We start from the raw sequence: 23,253 nt of genomic DNA, 5'->3' as shown, positions 1-23,253 counted from the left end.
AGCTTGGCTTATACAGTTAACAACGCACATGCATATCTGGGATTATCTTTGGGTGATCCAATATGCTTCATGTGAATGTTTGCGGGTGAAGAACTCCATTCCCCAACACAATTGTCATTGGTTGGTGCCCCCTTCCCCATGGGAGCACAGTTAACCATTTGCTTTCATTTGGAGGGAATCATTGATCAGTTCTATTGATGGATGGAGTGGTGTGCCTACAGATGATTTCCCAAAAATAAACACAGAAAAACTCAATTAGGAGAAAAACCAAGTAGTTGAGGGTCTTACTCGTTCTGGCTTTGTGCTCCTCTCCCAGCTTAATATAAAGGTAGCTGGGGCTCTCTGGGCAGAAGAAAAGTAGCAAACATTGAAGGACAGCAGGTATTGCACATAAGCCAAGCAATACAGGCCACATGTCATCATTGCCTAGGATAAAGTCAAGTCCAATGACCTGAAAAAGACAAACCCACGCTGTGTTAATTATGCAACAGATACAAGCCCTTAACCAGTAACTGCTTGCGTCTACCTGCAATATGTCAGCCCACAGTAAGTGGAATCATTTTCCTGGTGTGCTCTGCTCTGAGCAAAGCTGTGTTGGGAGGGACCTCAGAGGCCCTTTCATCTACTCCTACCCATACACCTGAGTCAGAAACCCCTTCACAGATGGTCAGCCAGCCTTTATTTGGGAGCTGTTGAGTGAGTGAATCCACTGTCTCCCAAAAGCATCCCATTCGCCTTTGGGTAGCTCTCATTGTTAAGAAATCTTTTTTAAAAATCAATTTCAGATTGACTTCTTTGTAACTCCCACCCTCAGCAATGATGCAGGTAAGTTAGGGGCTGATTATCCCTATTATTAAAAGCTTTAGAATAGATTTTTTAAAAAATTAGAACATTTAAAATGTTTAAATAAGGAACATTTAAAATCTTTTTCAAGTGACAAAGTTTTTGATTTAAACACAACTTTTTGGGAACATGTTGATTATGCAAATCAAGGCATAACTGTAATATTTATTCAAACATCATGAAAAACTTAATTTCTGTGGCAGAAAGTTGCTATTTGTTCCTTTAATTTGGGGCCATTTATATTCCCAGCCCAAGTCCCAACCTACCAAGAGGTATGGTGCCAGAATAGGAGGCAAAATTTATTTTTAGTCAACACCCCTGCTTCTGGGTCTGCTGTGACCTTGATGCTGAGTGGCTAGAATTGAGTTCTTCCCTGGGTTTCCCTCTGAGTAGGCCCCCAGCATGGAGTTCAGCTCCTGCAGCTGCACCTGTCTTGTTTTACCAGGAAGAGATCCGTGCCTAGTGTCTTAGATGCACTAGCTCTTCTAGGACTAGGGTTTGGCCTTGCTTCATTAATTCTTTCTGTTGATTCATTGCTCACATGAACTTTGAGATATCACTGGTCCCCTTGACAGCAGGGTTTCTAAACCTAGGGTCCATGAATTTCAAAAAATATTTTTGGTAACTATTTCAGTACAATTGATTTTTCTTGTAATTGTATGTATTTTTTATTCATTTAAAACCATTATTCTGAGAGGGGAACCTTTCCATAGGCTTTACCACACTGCCAAAGAGGTCCATGACACAAAAAGTCAAATTCTGCCTGCCTTCTGAGATCCCTTCTTGACTTTCCCACCTACATGCCCCTGCTCCCATCCTCAATCCATCACTGACCAACTTGGAGGTCTCCCCTGGGCTCTGAATTCCAACAACCTCATCATAACAATTATTCTTTTTTTAAAAAAAAATTTATTTATTTAACTTTTAACTTTCATTTTCACAAAATTTTGGGTTCCAAATTTTCTCCCCATTTGTCCCCTCCCCCCACCCAAAACACCGAGCATTCTAATTGCCCCTATTACCAATCTGCCCTCTCTTCTAACATCCCTCCCTTCCCTTGTCTCCATCTTCTCTTTTGTCCTGTAGGGCCAGATAACTCTCTATACCCCATTACCTGTATTTCTTATTACTTAGTAGCAACAACAGTACTCAACAGTTGTTCCTAAAACTTTGAGTTCTAACTTCTCTTCACCCCTCCCTCCCCACCCATTCCCTTTGGAAGGCAAGCAATTCAATATAGGCCATATCTCTGTAGTTTAGCAAATGACTTCCATAATAGTCGTGTTGTGTAAGACTAATTATTTCCCTCCATCCTATCCTGCCCCCCATTGCTTCTATTCTCTCTTTGGATCCTGTCCCTCCCCAAGAGTGTTGACTTCAAATTGCTCCCTCCTCCCATTGCCCTCCCTTCCATCCTCCCCCCCCACCCTGCTTATCCCCTTCTCCCCCACTTTCCTGTATTGTAAGATAGGTTTTCATACCAAAATGAGTGTGCATTTTATTCCTTCCTTTAGTTCAATGTGATGAGAGTAAACTACATCTTTTTCTCTCACCTCCCCTCTTTTTCCCTCCACTAAAAAGTCTTTTGCCTGCCTCTTTTATGAGAGATAATTTGTCCCATTCTATTTCTCCCTTTCTCCTCCCAATATATTTCTCTCTTACCCCTTAATTTCATTTTTTTAAGATGATCCCATCCTATTCAACTCACTCTGTGCTGTGTGTGTGTGTGTGTGTGTGTGTGTGTGTGTGTAATCCCACCAACTACCCAGATACTGAAAAGTTTCAAGAGTTACAAATATTATCTTTCCATGTAGGAATGTAAACAGTTCAACTTTAGTAAGTCCCTTATGACTTCTCTTTGCTGTTTACCTTTTCATGCTTCTCTTCATTCTTGTGTTTGAAAGTCAAATTTTCTTTTCAGCTCTGGTCTTTTCATCAAGAATGCTTGAAAGTCCTGTATTTCATTGAAAGACCATTTTTCCCCCTGAAGTATTATACTCAGTTTTGCTGGGTAGGTGATTCTTGGTTTTAGTCCTAGTTCCTTTGACTTCTGGAATATCATATTCCACGCCCTTCGATCCCTTAATGTAGAAGCTGCTAGATCTTGTATTATCCTGATTGTATTCCCACAATACTTGAATTGTTTCTTTCTAACTGTTTGCAATATTTTCTCCTTGACCAGGGAACTCTGGAATTTGGCCACAATGTTCCTAGTAGTTTCTCTTTTTGGATCTCTTTCAGGCAGTGTTCTGTGGATTCCTTGAATACTTATTTTGCCCTCTGGTTCTAGAATCTCAGGGCACTTTTCCTTGATAATTTCATGAAAGTTGATGTCTAGACTCTTTTATTGATCATGGCTTTCAGGTAGTCCCATAATTTTTAAATTGTCTCTCCTGGATCTATTTTCCAGGTCAGTTGTTTTTCCAATGAGATATTTCACATTATCTTCCATTTTTTCATTCTTTTGGTTTTGTTTTGTGATTTCTTGGTTTCTCATAAAGTCATTAGGCTCCATCTGTTCCATTCTAATTTTGAAAGAACTATTTTCTTCAGTGAGCTTTTGAATCTCCTTTTCCATTTGGCTAACTGCTTTTTAAAGCATTCTTCTCCTCATTGGCTTTTTGAACCTCTTTTGCCAATTGAGTTAGCCTATTTTTCAAGGTGTTATTTTCTTCAGCATTTTTTTGGGTCTCCTTTAGCAAGGTGTTGACCTGCTTTTCATGCTTTTCTTGCATCTCTCTCATTTCTCTTCCCAGTTTTTCCTCCACCTCTCTAACTTGGTTTTCAAAATCCTTTTTGAGCTCTTCCATGGCCTGAGCCCATTGAATATTTATTTTGCCTGATTGGGATACAGAAGCCTTGATTTCTATGTCTTTCCCTGATGGTAAGCATTGTTCTTCCTCATCAGAAAGGAAGGGAGGAGATATCTGTTCACCAAGAAAGTAACCTTCTATGGTCTTATTTTTTTCCCCTTTTCTGGGCATTTTCCCAGCCAGTGACTTGACTTCTGAGTGTCCTCTCCACACCCACCATGCCTCCAGATCTGCCCAGCTAGTGCTGAGGGGCTGAGATTCAAATGCTGCTTCCCAGCCTCAGGGCTTTTGGCAGGGGTGGGGCTGCTATTCAGTATGAGATTAAGTTCAGGTGTTCAGGTGGGGACAGGGCCACCACATAGGGCTTAGTTCCCTCAGGGGGTTTATGGGGAGACCTTCAACAATGGATCAGAGCTCCTGCCTGCTTTGGGAGCCCTTGTCTGCTGCTGCCTCTGCTGCTGCCTCCCGAGGGGGCCAGAGTTATGGAGACACCCTGCTCCCCTCTCAGCAAGCTGAAAAGACTCCCTCACTGACCTTTGGTGCCTATGGGTGGAGGGACCTGCGCTGCCACTGGAGATTCTGTCCCTAAAGACTGCTCAGATCTGTTCCTTTGGGCACGCTGGGCAAAGGCAGGGCTGGGCTCTGCTCTGGGTCCGGTGCAGGACAGACCTTTGGTGCTGGTTTTTCAGGTCTCTCTGGAACAAAAATCTCCTCCACTCCATTATTCTGTGGCTTCTGCTGCTCCAGAATTTGTTGGGAGTTCTTCTTTGCAGGTAGTTTTGGGCTGTGGGTTAGGAGCTAGCATATGTGTATCTTTCTACTCCACCATTTGGCTCCTCCCCCATAACAATTATTCTTAGGTGAAGGTGTTGCTCTTTGGCTTTGTTGGGGGCTTGGCAGCCCTCCATACTTAGGTCTAACTCCTTTGTTTCCTTTTTCTTAAGGATTTCGTTAGACTAACACTACCCAATGGACAGAGAAAAAGAGGAACAAAATCAGAACTGATAACGTTGGTGTAAGGTTGATAGAATTGGGAATGGACAGGTCCCCAAAGAGGCCTGTGGACATGTGAAAATAGTGCCTTTCATCTTCCAGATCAATCTTTTTTGGTGCTAGAGAGAGGTGGGTAGTTGGCTTCCTGCTTTGAGCCTTCCATAGTTTAGGAGGTGATAGGATCACAGAATTGGAAGCCATGTTGCCCATCCCCTTTATTACTGATGAACAAGGTGATGTCCAAAGAGGAAGAGTCATTTGTACAATATCTCAGAAGATGTCAGTGGCAGAGTCAGTATTCAAACAGGAGTCCTCAGTCTGAGTCTCCTCATCCCACTGACTCTTCAGGCATCTCTCTCACAGTGTAAAGAAATTAGTCAAGGAGTGAAGGGATCAGGACTCTATTTCTGACTGCACATGGCATCAGTTAGCTGAATCACTTACCTTTCTGTCTCAGTTTATCTACCTACCTATCCATCCATCCATCCATCCATCTATCCATCCATCAATCTATGTATCTATGTATCTATGTATCTGTGTATCTATGTATCTATGTATCTATGTATCTATCTATCTATGTATCTATGTATCTATGTATCTATCTATCTATCTATCTATCTATCTATCTATCTATCTATCTATCTATCTATCTATCTGTCTGTCTGTCTGTCTGTCTGTCTGTCTGTCTGTCTGTCTGTCTGTCTGTCTGTCTATCTGTCTATCTGTCTGTCTATCTATTTTTCCCATTGGCTGATTGGGGATACTACTACCTATCTTAGAGTACCAAATGAAACAAAAAATGTGAAAGAAATTTTAAAAAATGGAAAAGTTACCTTTTCTAGAGAAAAAAAAAAACAAGAAAACTGGCAAAACGCTCAGATCTAGTATCAGTTCACTAGCTGCTACCTTGTGACCATCATTTCTTATGTTTTCACCAAATAATCATGATTAATTTAATCACATGCTCTTGTTCTTTACCTGACTGATGAGAATCCCTGTGACAATGGCCAGCTGGTGCAAGGTACCCAAAGCACCTCGGAGAGATGTAGGAGAGATCTCACCAACATACATTGGAACCAGTCCTGATGCTAGACCTTTATGAAACAAGAAGACATTGTGCACTTAACACAGAGTCTGGCCAAACAAGGCAAATAAGATACATAAATTTAGTGTAACACATTTCCCAGTGTCTAGACATCTGTCTAATATCTAACTATATTAGGAGATAGAGCCCCTAGTAAGAGATAGACCTCAGTACCCTGCCATGAACTTAGGGCAGTTAAGAAATATCTGTTGGTGATACGCTAATACATGCTTGTTTTTGTGCTTTAAAGGTCCAAGCATCATCATTGTATGTTATAGCACTTCACACTGTGCTTGGCACATAGTAGGTACTTAATAGATGCTCATTGATTTGTGTTCAAAATTCTGTAAGTTAACGTACTTAATGACCATCACAGAACTTTAAATTGTCTTCCTGAAAGAGACTTAAGAAAATTCTGATAAACTTATTAAGATCCTTGAATACAAATGTTATCTCTAATATTAGAAATGGGGAAAATAAGTAAGTTATCTACCATTCTCCAGATATAACACAGTTCAATAAATTCAATATCATGGAGGTGGTTAAGTGGGATAATGGAGAAAGTACTGGACTTGGAGTCAGAAAAGACCTGAGTTAAAATCCTGACTCAGACACTTACTAACAGTGTGACTCTAGGTAAGTCATTTATCTGCTCCGTCTCAGTTTCCTCATCTATAAGATGGAGATATTAATAGCACTGGCTATTGTTAGGAGTAAGGGAGATAGCATGTGTGTTTCATAAACCTTAGATGGCTCTGTAAGAGTTAGCTATTGCTATTACTTTTAGCAATAATAGATTTCAGCCTGGAAGGGATCTTGAAGACTCTTCATTTGACAGATGAAGGCACTGAGGTCCAGAGAGGTTAGGGCACTTTCCCCCGTTCCATCGGGCAGTGGGTGACAAAGTTAGGATTTGAATTAACGTTTGCTGACTCCAGGTGCTCTTCACCACCACCCCACTTGCTACGTTCAATGTCATTTTAATGAACAAGAATTTTCCAAAAAAGTTCCACAGAAGAATTCTGCTCTGAGTGATTGCCTAGAAATCTCTGCTATCAAAATGAATCAATTTCACATATTCAGAGGACTGATTTATGGAGTCTTCTTAGGATCTTCCCTGAAGACTACTTTACAATCTCCTAATGACCATGCTGTCAACATTATACCTGCATTTTTTCCTGAGTTTAAATGTGGTTTGATTATTTTGCCTTTGGTTGTATTGATAAGGAAGAAATGGTGGCTTCTCTCTTTTTGACACACATATGTATCATATAAGCAGAATAAAGTTCCTTGATTTGCCATTCCTTACTCTAAAGCACAGAATCTTTATATTTTACTACTTTATTTAAAAACATCTTTTGGGGGAAGATAGTCAGGGTTAAGTCACTTGTCTAGGGTCACACAGTTAAGTAAGTGTCTGAGGCTGGATTTGAATCAAGGTCCTCCTGGCTTCAGGACTAACCCTAACCCACCTAACTGCCTCCACCTCAATATCTTTTGAAAATGTTGATCCTAACTCAAGAAACATGTAGACAGAACCTTGTATATACCAGGTGAAAGGCAGTACATAGAGTCAGGCTTTGGAATCAGGAAGACCTAAGCTTACATCTACTGACCTATACTGCCTACATGGTTATGAATAAATCACTTAACCCCTAGATTCTTGAGGGCAGGAATGACTTCATTTTGTCTTTGTATGCAACCTAGCATGGCAACTGGAACACAGTAGACATTTACTTCATAAATGTTTATTGACTGGTTGATGAGTAACCCCAGGAAACACTTGAAGTCTCTTAACTATGGAGCAGTTGCCAATTTACATCATTGGAGGGAGTTTCCATGCTGAGAATTTCCCAAGCTAAAGACATCATAGATTATTCCCCCACTGTGGCCTTGAGGCCACATGTAACCCTCTAGGTCCTTGGGTGCAGCCTTTTGACTGAATCCAAAGTTTACAGAACAAATATTCCCCTGCCACATGTGCTAGGTGTTTTAAATATAATGGTAATGAGACTATCTCTGTCCCTCTGTATGTACAAAATCAACATAATCTGAGGTGAGCAGGGAGTAAAGATCAGATAAAGAGATTCTGAAGGAGGAAAGAGCACTAACCATTTTGGGGAAGGAGATTAGGGAGAATTCACCAAGACAGTGGCACCAGGGAACAGCTCCTTGATGCAATGCAAGGAAAACAGAGGGGAGAGCATACTGCACATGGGACAGAATCCTGGCAGGGGGCAGATGGCAGGTTACATCCAGGGGTCAGTTTGACTAGAACATGGAGTGTATGGAAAAGAGAAATATGAAATACAGATATAAATAATAGCTTAATCCAGACTGTGTAAGACCTTAAGTCTCAAGGCTCAGAAAGATGGTATTTTCTTCTAGAGGCAATAAAAAGCTACTAACATTTTTTATATAGAAGGGATCTTTTCCTTACAAAGATTATTTTGCTAGAATAGATTGTAGAGGGGATAGACTTGAGACAGGGAGATCAGTAACCCAAGAGAATAGTAATGATGGCTTGAATAAGCAGTGTGACCTTGGCCAGACAAATCACTCAACCCCTGTAGACCTATGTTTCCTCTTCTGTAAAATGAGGTCATCTAAGGTCCCTTAATCTAGCATCTATGATCTAGGAAAGATGAAAGAGATGGAAAGATAGGGATGGATATAAAGCATGATGTTAGATGGAAGGCAGCTAGATGGTGCTGTGGAGAGCACCGGGCCAGTAGTCAAGAAGAATTAAGTTCAGATCCTCACCTCAGACATTTACTATCTGGGTGATCCTAGGCAAGTCACTTAACCTCTGACTGCCTCAGTTTTATCAACTGCAAAATATGGATGATGATAGCACCTCCCTCCCTCCCTCCCTCCCTCCCAGGACTGTTGTTAGGATCAAATGAGATAGCAAGTGCCTGGCACATAGTAGGCACTTAATAAATGCTCATTTCCTTCCTTTCTGTGGATGTAGAACTGATAGAATTTGGCAACTGAGTAAATAGGGGCCATGAGAAAGAAGAGTCAAAGATGAATGGAGTTTTGTTAAAGGGCTACTATGAAGATGGCAGTGATTCTAGTATAGACAAGGAAGAGTGGATGAGGGACAGGCTTAGTGGGGAAGATGATGAGTTTTCAATTTTGGACATATTTAATTTGAGATGTTGGAAGGAAATTCAAGTGAAACTATTCAGGAGACAGTTAGAACTGTCCAGAGCTCATGATAAAGATGAAAGCTTACACTCATCTGTGTAGAAATGAGAATTGACCTCGAGTGTATAAGATCATCAAAAGAAAAGTAGAGAGAGAAAAGAGCAGAGCCGAGGATCAAGCCTTGGGGGACATTCACCCTAAAGGCCCACAAGGTGGGTGGACACTGAGATGAACAAGAGAAAAAACAAGAGATAACAATGTCACCAATTTGGGGGAGCAGCAAGTACCCTGAAGAAAGGAGTGGTCAGAGGTGTCAAAAGCTACATGTGGGTCCCAGAAAGAGAGAACTGAGAAAAAAGACCACTGGATTTGGTAGTAGAGTGATTGTTGGCATTATTCAGAGAGCAGTGGTGGAGTTCAAAGTCAATGTGAAAGGGAAAATAAGTGTGTGATGAGGAAATGGAAGCAATGTGTAGGTGATCCTTACTTGTAAAGACAAGATCCACCTTCCTCTTCCCCTGTGTTGTATGACATATAACTATATATGCTATATTCATAAATTCAAGCTCTCTCCACTTCCTAAATTGTTCTCTTCTATATCTATATTTATATCTATATCTATCTATCTATATCTATCTATCTATCTAGCTAGCTAGCTAGCTATCGCCACAGTTCTGTTCACTTCAGGGACTATGAAGACATGGGTTTGTTCTCTTTCTTTTTTGCTAAGTTTCCAATTTAACAAGAAAAAAATTATTAGATAAAGACTGAGGAGGGAGCAAAGTTTCTAGATTTAAGATCACATCATTTTTTTCATTCCCTTATCACAAGTCACTTTCTGACTATAGTTGGAAGTCATTTTCCTGACTGTCCATCCAGTGTGGAAGAGACTAGATGATTTCTTAATACCTTGTCTATCTTAATAAATATCAAGATATTATATTAAACCCTTGAGCTGAAGTATGGCTATTTTGGAGAGCATAAGTTTTGATTTGATTGGCGACTGAGAATGTTTATTTCTCTCTTGCTGTCTTCTCTGATCAGTAAGTTTTCTGAGAGATCATCATTTGAAAAGAGAATTCTTTTTTCTTCCTTTTCTAAACTTGTGTTAACTGCCCATGGTACAGACAGAATAGTTAATGAATTACAAATGTCAACACAGTAACCACTGATATGAAAATCTGTGGTCATTCTTCATCTATTCACTCTTTCTCTGCTGCTTAGAAACATGCCCAGACCTTGTTCATCTTAAAAAACCCCCCAAAATATTCACTTGCTCCTTCCATTATCTCAGTCTAATGTTATATATTTAGCTTTCCTTTCACAGTTAACCTCCTAGAAAAAGCTGCCTACATTTGTTGCCTGCATTTCCTCTTTTCTACTCCCCTCAAACCATTGTAGCCACTTGACTGAAGTTTCCCCTTCCAAGGTTATCAGCAAGCTTTTATCAATTCTCGTTCTTTTTGTTGATTCTATACCTACACGGTCTCTCAGTATGACTTCTTTCAGCTCACATGGCCACCAGTTCAGCTCAAGCCCTCAAGTTCACCTATGAACTCATTATCTTCCCCGCTCAGCAAGCAGCAATAATCACTTGATTAGTTTCAGCACTTCAGGGTTCTTGCTCCTCACATCCATCCTCCACATGACTGTCAGAGTGATAGTCCTAAGGTCTGGCCATGTGACTGTCATGCTCAACAAACTCTTGTGATACCTCATTATTTTCAGGATCCAATACAAGTTTCTCTCTGGCATTTAAGCCCTTTCATAGCCTGGCTTGCACTTATCTTTCAAAGCACATTATGTATTCTTCTTTTTCTTCATATACTCTGTGGTCTAGTCAAACGGTCTACTTTGCTGTTCTCCATGTGCAGCTCTCCATCTCCACTCTTTGTAAGGGCTATCCCAGTGCCTGCAATGCATTCCCTCCTAAGTCTGCCTCTTACAATGACAAATTTCCCTTAGTACTCCACTTAAGCTCCACCTTGTACTTGTGCCCCCTACCTTATCCTTTCAGCTACTAGTAATCTACTCCATTACATTGCATGTGTATGTTTTACTTATTTGTTTACATATTATCTTCGTTGATAGCATGTAAGTTCCTTGAGGGCAGGCATTGGTTTATTTGTCTTGGTATCCTCTGTGCCTCAGGCACATACTAAATGCTTTTCACAAAATAGTACTATATCATATAACATAATGTGATGTTGAGCTAATGTAATTAATTGAAATAGAATATCACAACATAAAACAGTCATATATGATATAATAAAATATAACAAAACATAACAATAAAATATAATATAATGTAACATAACATGATATGATGGTTTGATACCATATGATATGATACAGTATAACATAACACAATATAACATGATATGACATGGCATAACAATATGACATAGATGCACATTAAATTGAATTACAGAATTTTAATTTTAATTTAATTTTAATTTTAACTAGGATAGTTCTTGATTGGGGCAGCTAGGTGGTGCAGTGGATAGAGTGCCAGACCTAAAGGAAGACTCCTCTTCTTGAGTTCAAATCTGGCCTCAGACACTTGCTAGCTGTATGACCCTGGGCAAGTCGCTTAACCCTATTTGCCTCAGTTTCCTCATCTGTAAAATGAACTGGAGAAGGAAATGACAAGCTACTCCAATATCTTTGCCAAGAAACCCCAAATGGGATCATGAAGACTTGGATATGACTGAAAGGGCTAAACAACAACAAAAAAGAATAGGTGCATACCTAGGCAAAAGCTTAGAGATGAAGAAATTTTATAGGTGAATCCATAATTATGAAGTTAGACTCTTTGATGGGAACTTATGATTAATGCAAATAATTAATTTCCTGAAGTGGTCACATCACTTAGATTCACACTGCACATTTCCATGGTCTGGAATCAAGAACCATATTTATGTAATTATAACTTTGAATAGAGTGGATTCGAACCCATGAGATCACTTTGGGATATTCATTATTCACGTTTCTTGGGACCTATGTATACTATATTGCCAATTCTGAGAATTATACAATAGATAGTTCAACTCAAAAGATCCATAATATAAACTAGAAACTTCTTGGATCACTGACATGCACTCTGCTGTTTCTTTGTAGATGCCTTTTTGATAAACTGCTGGTTCCAATGCCAATGTGTTTATCCAGGGTGAGGTGAGGGAGAGATCTTTAATTTAGTAGCTAGCTTATGGATATTTCAGGCTTTGGTTGAATTCATTTAGTCATAGGAAATCCCAAAGAGATTTCTCTGTTCTGGAGGTTCAAACACTGTCAACATTTTAATTCAGTTTTTCACCCTGGTAGCTCTTTAATAAGAATGTGTACTCACTTTCTCCCTAAGTAGGAATTATGACTAAAAACAGATGGGGAGAGGGTTTTATAGACATTAGTGTCTCAAAAGGAAGCTCTGGTTTGAGGTAATGGAACACATTAAACTAATTTTAAAAACCCCTTTACTAGCAGGTTGGCAGGACCAGGGCTTCCCGGCTGTTCAGAACTGAAAAGATTAAAGATGGGGCTCATTTATTTTTCGCACAAATTGAACAAATGTGCCCTTTGCTCTGGTCTTTGCTGATTTGTTGTCTTACGACTTTTGAAAAATTGTTTCTAAGAAGCTGTCAGTCTAGCAGAGATATCTCATGCTCAGGTAATAGCTACCTATATTTCAGTAGCATCCTTTCATCAAAAAAAAATTTGTAGGATTCTTGACAGTGACTTCATAAAATGTGTAAACTCCCAAGGCAGCCTCTTTGGATGCTGCACATTTGCTCTCTAGTGAATAAATGGTACATGTAGGTTTGACTATCCATTCTGCCACCCCACGGCTACCAGTTCTCAGTTGCCTTTGCTTGACTTGAGAACATCATGACCATCACATCCATGATAGTAGCAGCTGGGGGAGGGATCTCAGGTTCATAGCTTGTCAAGGCCTTATTGATTAGGATGTGAGAAGATGGGACCCAGAAGGTGAGGAGCAATAGCTTTGGGCATAGCCTCTTGTCTTAGTCCACTGAGAGGAAGAAATGATGACCTTTCAGGCATACCTACCGACATACTTACACACACACACACACACACACATATATATGTACATATCTACCTATCTATATGTATATATGTATGTATCATGATATGATCATGAGCACATGTCACTATCCTCTTTTCTGGGTGCTGAACTTCCCAAACGCCTAGCATTTTACCTCTGTCTCTTTCCTGCTCTCTTCTAGTTCAAGGCTGCTTGTGGCTTTCAGAGCTTTTGTTTATTAACAAGAACTGACCTTAAAAAGCTATTCTTACAAAGACACCAGAATCAACTTACCACAGTATAGTCCTGAGATGAATCTGCCTGAGATGATAAGAATGTGAGATGGTCCAAATTTAGCTATTGCCATCAAGAGAGATCCAATCAATGAGAGACTGTTTGAAGCCAACATTCCTTTAATTCTAGAATAAATTAAAACAAATATATGCAGAGGCTGTAAACTCAGAACTAAAAGAAACACACCTTTTTTATTTTAATAACTATCTATAATTTCTACTTTCTCACTTGGACCTCAGGTACCGTATTTGAATTGGACTCCAAGTGCCAGATGAGGACTTCCTAGATTAGGTTTTTGCTATATTTGAATGATCTCTAGTCAAAATATTGGGAAAGTAAGAATTTATTTGTTGGGATGGCACAGTAGATAGAACACCAGCCCTGGAGTCAGGAGGACCTGAGTTCGAATCTAACCTCAGACACTTGATTGCCTTGCCAAAAACAAAAGTGGAATATATTTGCTGAAAATGTCATCTGCATGGATAGTTTAGTTTGGTCTCTATGGAAAGAGAAATGGAAATATGAATAGAGGATCAACTTTTTTTCAGAAAGACATTGTGGGGACCCAAAAAGAAGATCCTGGATGTGGGGTGTTTGACTAAGGAAAAGGAATATTGTGAAGAATCTGTTGTACAGTTCTTAAAACAAACAAACAGCTTCTTACAATACTGAGAGGAGCTCTGGGATAGGCTCTGGTTTACTTCTAACCCTGTGTTTCTAACAGAAAACATTCTTCTACAGAGAGCAGAGGTGCCCAATTTTGTTTTAGTGATGGTTGCTAGGCAAACATTAGAAGCAAGTTAATTAATTTCTGGCAGCTTCTACCTCTGATTTGAGTGGACCAGGTGAGGAGTGATTTAAAAATTGGTCAACAGGCAGAATACAGATGGGGAAAGTGACAGTAATGGACCTTCCATTCAGGTCCATTCCCCTGCATTAGGTGCAAGGGAAAGAAGAAGCAGAAGGATTGGAGGGAAAACTAGAAACTGTCTCCTGAGAAATTATAATCAGGTAGTTCTGTTCCCCTGGAGAAAAATAAAGGCTAGTAGAAGTAGCTCACGAAGGCTTTTGATGCCAGAGTCCCTTAAAATCCTGAAGAAAGGGAGCTGGGCACTTTCTATATCCCAAAGGGCTTTTGACTCTTAATAAAAGGTTCCAGGCAGGTTAGAGGAATGCTTTCTTCTGTTCCCTAAAAGATGATCATAATATGATTTAGGAGTAATTGAAAATAGATGATTTTTAAGGAAGATATCTTATTTTACTTGTGTATTTAGATTTCTCTAACTAGCATCCTCCCTCTAAATCAGGGGTTCTCAAACTGGAAAACACAGAGATTTCAAGGAGTCTATGAATTTTATTTCATTATAATTGTTTTCCTCTGTAATCTTTTATTTTATGCATCTAAAAACATTATTCTGAGGAGTCCACAGGCATCATCTGATTTCTTTATGACACACAAAAGAGGTTAAGAAACCTTCCTCTAAAAGAGACCATCCTTTAACATGAGCAAATGCTATATTTTATCATTCCAATAAATCAGAATTTTCATAGAAACAATATAATTGGGAGAGTTCTATGCTTCTTCAGGGCAGGGTCTAGGCTGTTTTTCATATTTTTCTCTGCTTGAGTTAACACAGAACCTGTTACGTAGTATATGCCTAATTAATGTTTGTTTAACTTAAATTCAAAATCACTTGATATCTTCTGTGACTCAGTTTACTGTGTCTGTAGGAAAGCTGAGTTTTTTGGAAAACATGGACAAACTCTATGCACCATTGGTCACCTAATGACTATTTATTCAAAATAAAAGCATGATAATTAGGAAATAAACAGCCTTACCAACCAGAACTTGTAAAATACCACTGAACATGACTAATTTCTATTCTACATCTCCAGAGAAGTAAGACAACCAGGTAAAGAGTACTTTATGTAACAAATAACCTTGACAACTATATGAGAAACAGAGAATCTGGAAACTGTGGAGTTGGAACAGATCTCTGAGGTCTAACAATGCAAAGCATATATTTGTTCAAGTGGATTGTTGAGGGTTCACCTCAATTAACCACTGAAGAAGCTAATTTGGGGGGATATATTTTATTCCTGCATCTTTGCAGAGGTCCACTTAACCTCTAAACTCATTGAGGCAATTAGACCAGAGAATCTCTAGTGCCTTTTTTGCCTTCTCACATTCCATAACCCAATGCATTTTGAAGACTGCAATTCTTGGAAGCTGCCATTAGACATTATAGACTTTGGGCTGTGGTGGTGGGTATTAAAAAAAGGATGAAATGTTGAAGCTAAAAAGTTGTTTCTGCCCTTGGGGGGATTAAGATATTGCAAAATCATCAAGATCTTCCAGATGAAATAGTTTAACCAAATACTTCATTTAATTTTGGAATAACTAGGTTTACTAATTAAAGATTAAAAATCTTTGTTTTCAAGATTTCCACTTAAAACTGGGCCAGATATCTATAATAAAAATGACTCTTTTACCTTTTTAGATTATATGACAGTCCCTTCTACAAAATGCACAAATATAATTTGAGCTATTATCCTTTAATTAAGAAGAAGAATTAAGACACTGAAGGCGATTATTTCCTTACAACTGTTAAGAGCTTTATTGTGCCAAATGACAAACTCAGGCACAAAAGGAGGAAACTGTCGATGTTTTAAGACACCAGGCAGAGAAGCCTTATAATTCATAGCAGGTTCTGAAAAAAAAAAAAAAAACTAAGGAGCTAAACATCCTGTCATCATTGACCCTATTCTTTTGATTTAAAAATAAAAGAATTCTATATTTATGTTAGACAATTAAAAAAATACATTTCCATGAAGAGTTGAGAGTCTGCTTCCTCATGAAGGGAAAGGGAAACAACTTTAGATGCCACATGCCCAAATGGGTTAAAACTTATAGGAAAAAGTGGACCCAAGGGTATATTCTCTCTACTAGTAAATACTATCAGAAGTGTAGAATTTAGATCTGGGTTACCTGGCCTAACCCCCTCATTTTAGAGTCGAGGCTCTACAGTATCTTGGAGAAATGATTTTAGAACTGGAAAAATGATTCTACTCTTCTAAGACAACATAAACCGGTAAACATGAGCAAAGAGGCAGTGTGGTGTAGTAGAGAAGACACTGACTTCATTACAGAAGGACTTGTCTGACATCTATCATTTGTGTAGCCCTATGCAAATCACCTACCCTCCCCGATCTTCATTTTCTTCATCTATAAATTGGGGGTGAAAATACTTATAATTACCTGATGAGGTTGTATTTTAGTATATTGCTTTAAAAACTGTAAATCTCTAAATAAATGTGTGGAATAATTATGTGGGACACATTTTGTGATTGGGGACTCAGGGGAATTGATTTCATTTTAATGATAATTGTTCTAATATTTGGATAACCAAGATGATGAATTCTTTTGTAAATATGAGAATCAGGGCTTAATTTGGTACAATGTCGGCCTGGGATAATCCCAACATACCTTCCACAAAAACCTAAAACCAATTTTATGAAAAGGCTTTAAAATAATATGTAATTCAAAAGGTAAACTACTTCCCCCAAAACAAACTGCTAAATATTTCCTCATGCTTGACATCCATGGAATCGTCATACCTTCCTAGTTTGTCTCCTAGCCATCCACCAAAGAATGAGGAGATCATTCCACCAACTGCAAAGATGGACACAGATAGGGACCAATACATGGTGATTATGGGAGTGTATGGGTCTGAATCAATTTCATTTTCCCCATAATTAGTTGTTGACTGCAGAGTGGGTTTATACACATCTGTAGAGTTGTAAGGCTCCTCTTTATCCAGAGGGACAGACAGTAAACTTCTATAATGGGCTTCAATTACCTAAAGAAGTAAAGGAAAGCAAATTAAAACACAAAATATGAGATATTCAGGATTGACTCAGGTTCTACCTTCTCAGTGGATCTCAGTAGTGAATACTTTCTCTTTCCCTCTCCCCTGCCATTACCTGACATTTTTTCAGGATGCATGTTCTACCTAGTAGAATGTAAACCCTTTGAAGGCAAGGACTCTCTTGTTTTTGTCTTTGTATCTCTATTGCCAAGCACACTGGTTTTTGCATTTAGCCTGGCAATAGATATTTATTGAATTTGTTATATGGTAAACACTCTGATGACTTGATACGTTGTTACTGATTTTTGTTGTTACATTAACAAAGACTTGGACGTCCTGAAAAAAAGATGGGCTGGTTTTATAGAGTGAGTAACAACAAATCAAGAGACCAAGAGCTGCATTGGTATTCAGAAAATGTTAAGAGAAATAGAGGGAAGCCTCCACTTATCAGGCAGAGAGTTTGTAGAGGAAGTGTCGGATGACATTTATATAATTCATAGATGGGCTCCCATCTAGATGGTGGTGAAGGGAAGAAGGAAAGGAAAGAAAAAAGGGAAGGAGGGAATGTGGAATGGAGGGAGATAGGATGGAAAGAAACAAGCATTTACTATGTAAGAGGCATTTTCCTAAGTGTTTACAAATGTTATTTTATTTGATCCTCACAACAACTCCTGGAGGTTTTGTTGTTGTCCAACTGTTTTCAGCTGTCTTAGTCTGTGATCTCATTTGGGGTTTTCTTAGTAAAGACATTGAAGTGGTTTGCCACTTCTTTCTCCAGCTCATGGTATAAATGAGGAAACTGAGGCAAACAGGATAAAGTGACTTGTCCAGGGTCACACAGCTAATAAGAGTCTGAGGCTAGATTTGAACTTAGCAATCAGAGTCATCTTCACTCCTCACCCACTGCTTTAACCATTGAGCCATCTAGCTCCCCTACAAATAGAGGTTAAGTGAGTTGCCCAGAGTCACACAATAATAAATATTTGAGGCAGGATTTAAACTCAGTTCTTCTGAATGCTAGGTCCAGTGCTGTATTCATTTCACCACCTATTTGCCTCTACTGTAGTTTTAGAGCACTGAACTTAGTGTCAGGAAGACCTGAGTTCAAATCCTCACTCAGATACTTGTGACCCCAGACACCTCACTTAACATCTTTCATTCTCAATTTCCTCATCTGTAAAATGGGACTAATGATAGCACCTACCTTTTAGGGTTGTTGTAGGGACCAAGTAAGATAATACATGAAGTGCTCTGTAAACCATAAAGGGCTATATAAATGCTATTTCTTCATCATTGTCGTCATCATCATTATCATTATTGCTGTTCTTATTACTTGTGGAGGGAGCACAGGCACCAAGGATCTCCATGGAAGTGTTTACATAGAGTTTTGTTGTTTATTTTTTGGTAAAGACTTTTGAAATTGTAATGACACTATTCTTGCACAACTCTGTTTAAACATAAATGGGGAAGAGGGTGAATGGAAAAGGGCATTGATTTGGGGGTCAGGAGCTTTGGCCTCTCTTTCTGGCCCTGGCCTGTGGGACCTTGGCTGTGTTTGCCAATTGTTGGACCTTTTCATTTCTCCAGTTCACGGAAACAGCAGTACTGCCCATCTTCCTCAGAGTACTGAGGTGGTGACTAGGGAGACTACAGTAGAAAAGCAAACTTTTCCATTTTAAGAATATGGCTTGGGTAAAATGCAACGAGTCAGAGGACCTGAGTTCAACCTTGCTTCTGGTGCTGTCTGTGTGACCTTGTTCAAGTCATTTACCTCCTTAGACCTCAGTTTTTTATCTATAAAAAGAGGGAGATAGACAAAATGACCTCTGAGGTCCCTTCCAGTTCTGATTGTAGGTCCTAAGCACCAGGCAGCTTGCTAAACTTCCACACATGCCAAACACTCAGTCAAGCCCGTGCACAATCACAGAGATGATTTCTCTCATATTCACATGCCACAGCCTCAGCCCCCTTTCGTGTAAGTCCACAAGAGGCTCTGACATGTGCCCTTATTCCATTCCATCCCTCCCATCACCTGATCACATGATCACCATGATCTCCATAGCTGATTGGCTAGGAAGAATGACTCATTTTAGGTCTATTGTGCTATGCCCTATCCACGTGTCTCTTCACCCCCACTACACCCTCTCTCTGTGTTGTTCTGTTGCATGAAGGGATTTGGAGTCACCAGGTAGAGACTGCACTGGTCTTAGGTCCAACACTTTGCATGTATGATGGGATCTGATTGCCTAGCCTAGGATATTTGGGGATGAGGTAGGGAGAAGAGGACTGGTGTTAGGCTGTCAGACAATAGCAGCTTCCACTTCAAGGGAATAATAAATCCATGCCCCAATTTCCATGGGGTCCCACAAGTCTGGGAATACACAGGAAAAATGACCAGATTCTAGTGAGAGAAGAGCGTGCTCTCAAAGCTTCCTAGGAAGAAATTAATTTTATTCTGGATCAAAGAGTAAGGAATGAATGTCATCCTCTCCATAAAGCCCTCTTAACTTCTGCAAGGCATGGGATCATACAATGAAAATCCTGTACTGGGTAACTTAAAAAAATAGATAATTTTCTACAGAACATCCAAGAGCTTGACAGCATCATTTATCTTTGTAGTAACTGTGTATGGTAGGTAATGAAAGCTAGTTAATATCCTGATTTAATGAAAAAACTGGGGTGATGGAGTAGGCAGCCCCTCTCCCCTAGGTCCATTAGCTGCAGCTGCTGACTAAAATTGATGCTCTCCATGAGAAAATGTTTCTCAAGCATGGCCAGATTCGGCTTTGTTTTTATTCTTTAGCACTTATGTTATGGCCACCGTGAATTCCACGTTCCGTTAAAAACCATGTTCCTTTCCTCTAAATGTACCCTTGTAAGATGCTTATGGGAGCATCTTGGGCTACACCATTTCTTCAGTCTTTTCCATCTCACCCCCACAATCCTGTGACACCCCAGTCATGCCACACAACTCATGCTGTCACCATTCACTCTGTCTTTGCCATCCTTAGTGACTCAATACTATTATTCCTTGGAGGTTTTTATTCCTTGGAGTTTTTATTATACCTGAGGGTAACATGGAGAGACATTTTTCTCTAGATTTTCTTTTGCACCTTGGAGCTTCTCATTCCTGATCACCCCAAAATGAGTGAATTCAGGCTTCCCTCACCACCGTGCCCTTTTCCTTTAAACAAATAATAAAACACCACTGTTGGACATGTGGAGTTTTGCCATGTGAGGTTTGGAATCATGCAGTGTCAGAGATCACTAATGATTATCCTTCTCTTCTTACAATGAAGATTGTCTAACAAGTGTCAAAGTCGTTATTTTCTTGGGAAACATGCTTGAAATACCTGACTGAAGGTCAAAGATTACCCTGTGTCCCTGCACATGTGTACGTTTTATACCTTGAGAACAAATCTATCTGGCAGAACAGGTGACAGATAAAATGCTATGTCCCTGATAAAAAGCTTGTGAAAAGAAAGATAGACTAATATAGTCTTTAGAAATATTTCACTTGCCTGTTGGGGAGCATTGATCACTCCAATGTTGTATCCAAACTGGAAGGAGCCCAACACCGCAGTGAAAACAGCCAAGAGCAAAGTTCCAGTGAACTTCTGCGAATAGAGCACAAGGCAGAGTCAATTCCTATCAACTTGCACACATAATTCTTAAAGACCTTTAGACCAGGCTGGATCTGTTCTCCTTCCCTGATTCTGTGCAGTATGTCCTAGGCATTTGACAGATGTTTTTAATATGGGAATGTTAGAACATTTAATCATTTCTCCTCCACTGCTGGTGCATTATTAATTTAGAACTAAACTTGGGGATGGCTGGTCCCAGGTGGTTAGTACCAGACATTCTTCTTTTTCTTATATATTTTTTAAACCTTTTCTAGTTAGGGCTTCAACATCAGAATTATATCCATGAGGATGAAGCTTGCATAGATTTATAAATCTTATTGCCAGCATCAACTCAAGGACATATTGGCTAGCAATATGGAAACAAATCACTAATCAATGACCTAATAACTAGAAAAGGGAAATTGAATCTGGTGAATATTAAGTGATTTACAGAAAATGACTTTAGATCTGGAGTAACCAGAGTTTACAGATCATCGCCATCCCTGTAGAGCAGGGGTCTTAAATTAAATATTTTTTGGTGTCCTTTGTAAAACCTATGGATCCTTGCTCAGAATATTTTTTTGAAATGTATTTAATAGAATACAGAGAATGGTAAAGGAAATAATTTATTCTGAAATTCAGTTATTGAAATTATTTTAAAAAATTCAGATATCTCCTCAAATTGAGTCCCTGAATAGAGAAAATAATAACAAAAATTATGGAGTTATAAGTGAAATAGAACATTACAGATATCAACAGAAGCTATCACAATCAGTGACAATTAGGTGTGTTCTTTCCTAGTAACATAGATTTATCCATCATTGTTCCAGAAGCACTTAACTAGCACCTTGGCATATTAATTATTGGCTGATAAATGATGTTCATATATTTATTATGATGCCCTTCAAGGTCTCGAAATGCCTTCTGAATGACTATGGAAAGATTATGTTATATCTAGATTATGCTTAATATGGGCTGTTATATTTAAATTATTTTAAAAACTGGAGATTCATCAGTAGTATATATATAATATATAAGTATATAGAATCATATATAAAGTATATATATGTGTATACTAATTTTATCTGGGTTTGTGAAGTCTAAAAGTGCTCCATCCATGCAAAACAACCTGTCTGTACCTTAGTAGATGAGTTCTAAGGCATTGATTGAGGCACCGAGAAGTTAAATGTCTTTCCCAGGGTCGACCAGCTAGTAAATGTCAAAGGCAGGATTTGAACTCAGCTCTTCCTGGGTCCATATCCAGAACTCTGGCAATTAAGCTATGCTGCTTTTATGATGATGATGACACATATGATCACCATTGTCATCATCATCATTATTATGATTCCATTAGTGGAGAACTCCCTCTACTGATAGAGAGAATCCATTACTTTATACCTAATATTTTATTGAGATGTTTGGGATGCTGAGAAGTAAAGTGACTTTTTGAATGATAGACACTTTCTGTAACCACAGACATGATGCATAATATAAATTTTTTCCCTAACACATGACAACCAGGATATGTCAGAGGTAATATTTCAATATTTCAAAGACAATTCTGGCTTTTTGGCTAGCTCTCTATCCATTATAACACGATGCCTCTCATGATAATTAGGAATCTATAAATTAATTAGGACAGGAGTATCAAACACACACATGACCTCTTGAGTGCTACTGGAAATAGATCAAAGTAAAATTGGGAAAAATACTTAACAAAGTAAATAAAAATATGCCAAAACAAAAATAACTACATTTCAAGACTAAGTCAATATGGCTTACCAGGGATCCTTATGTATGGATCAGGGACCTTTTCCCTTTATGAGTGACTGCCAAACTTGAGTACCTCATTTCCCAATAATGGCACATTGCAGATAATTTTTTGGTACAATAATCAGTAAACTGTGACTATTGATGAATTGATGTTCTAAAGGAGGCTCAAAAATCACCTCTTCCTCTTCCCATTGATAAGCTACTCTGATGAGGGGCAGCTAGGTGGTGCAGTAGATAGAGCACCAGTGCAGGAGTCAGGAAGACCTGAGTTCAAATCTTACCTCAGACACTTGATTCTCACTAGCTGTGTGACCTTGGGCAAGTCACTTAACCCCAATTGCCTCATCCTGGGTCATCTCCAGTCATCCTGATGACTATCTGGTCACTGGATTCAGATGGCTCTGGAGCAGAAGTGAGGCTGGTGACCTGCACAGCCCTCCCTCACTCAAAACAAAGTCAAGTGCAAGTCATGTCATTATTTCTCTGATGGCATGGTATTCTTTGGCAACGAAGGACGAACACACATACTCTGATGATCAGTTACAGGTACCATTTATTCCAAACTCCCCTCTGCACATTCTTTAAGGAAAAAAGTCTCAGAATCTCAGAATGGGAGGAATCTAAGGGATCATTGACTCTAACTAATATGTAGCCAAGCACAAGCTGCTTGTACAACATCCTGTACACAATTCTTCCAGTGAAGAGTTCCGGTGGCAGGGAATCTTGCTACTTTTTGAAGCCACTCATTCTATTTTTGGACAGC

The 23,253-nt window shown here is 39.1% G+C and overlaps 1 protein-coding gene across 1 annotated transcript in view; it reads right to left on the bottom strand.

Annotated features, from left to right (window-relative positions):
• SLC2A2 (solute carrier family 2 member 2) overlaps positions 1-23,253 on the bottom strand; it is a 42,602-nt gene that overhangs the window by 18,290 nt on the left and 1,059 nt on the right. The window contains exons 2-6 of the mRNA XM_072618478.1: positions 20,616-20,711; positions 16,844-17,085; positions 13,226-13,350; positions 5,628-5,743; positions 289-451 (exon numbers count right to left, since the gene is read on the bottom strand). Of these exons, the coding sequence (XP_072474579.1) occupies positions 289-451; positions 5,628-5,743; positions 13,226-13,350; positions 16,844-17,085; positions 20,616-20,711 (742 nt within the window). The remainder of the gene's footprint in view (positions 1-288; positions 452-5,627; positions 5,744-13,225; positions 13,351-16,843; positions 17,086-20,615; positions 20,712-23,253) is intronic.

This window comes from Notamacropus eugenii, chromosome 6 (genome assembly GCF_028372415.1).
Source record: "Notamacropus eugenii isolate mMacEug1 chromosome 6, mMacEug1.pri_v2, whole genome shotgun sequence".
Lineage (NCBI taxonomy): Eukaryota > Metazoa > Chordata > Mammalia > Diprotodontia > Macropodidae > Notamacropus > Notamacropus eugenii.
This window is presented reverse-complemented; position numbering and strand designations above follow the sequence as displayed.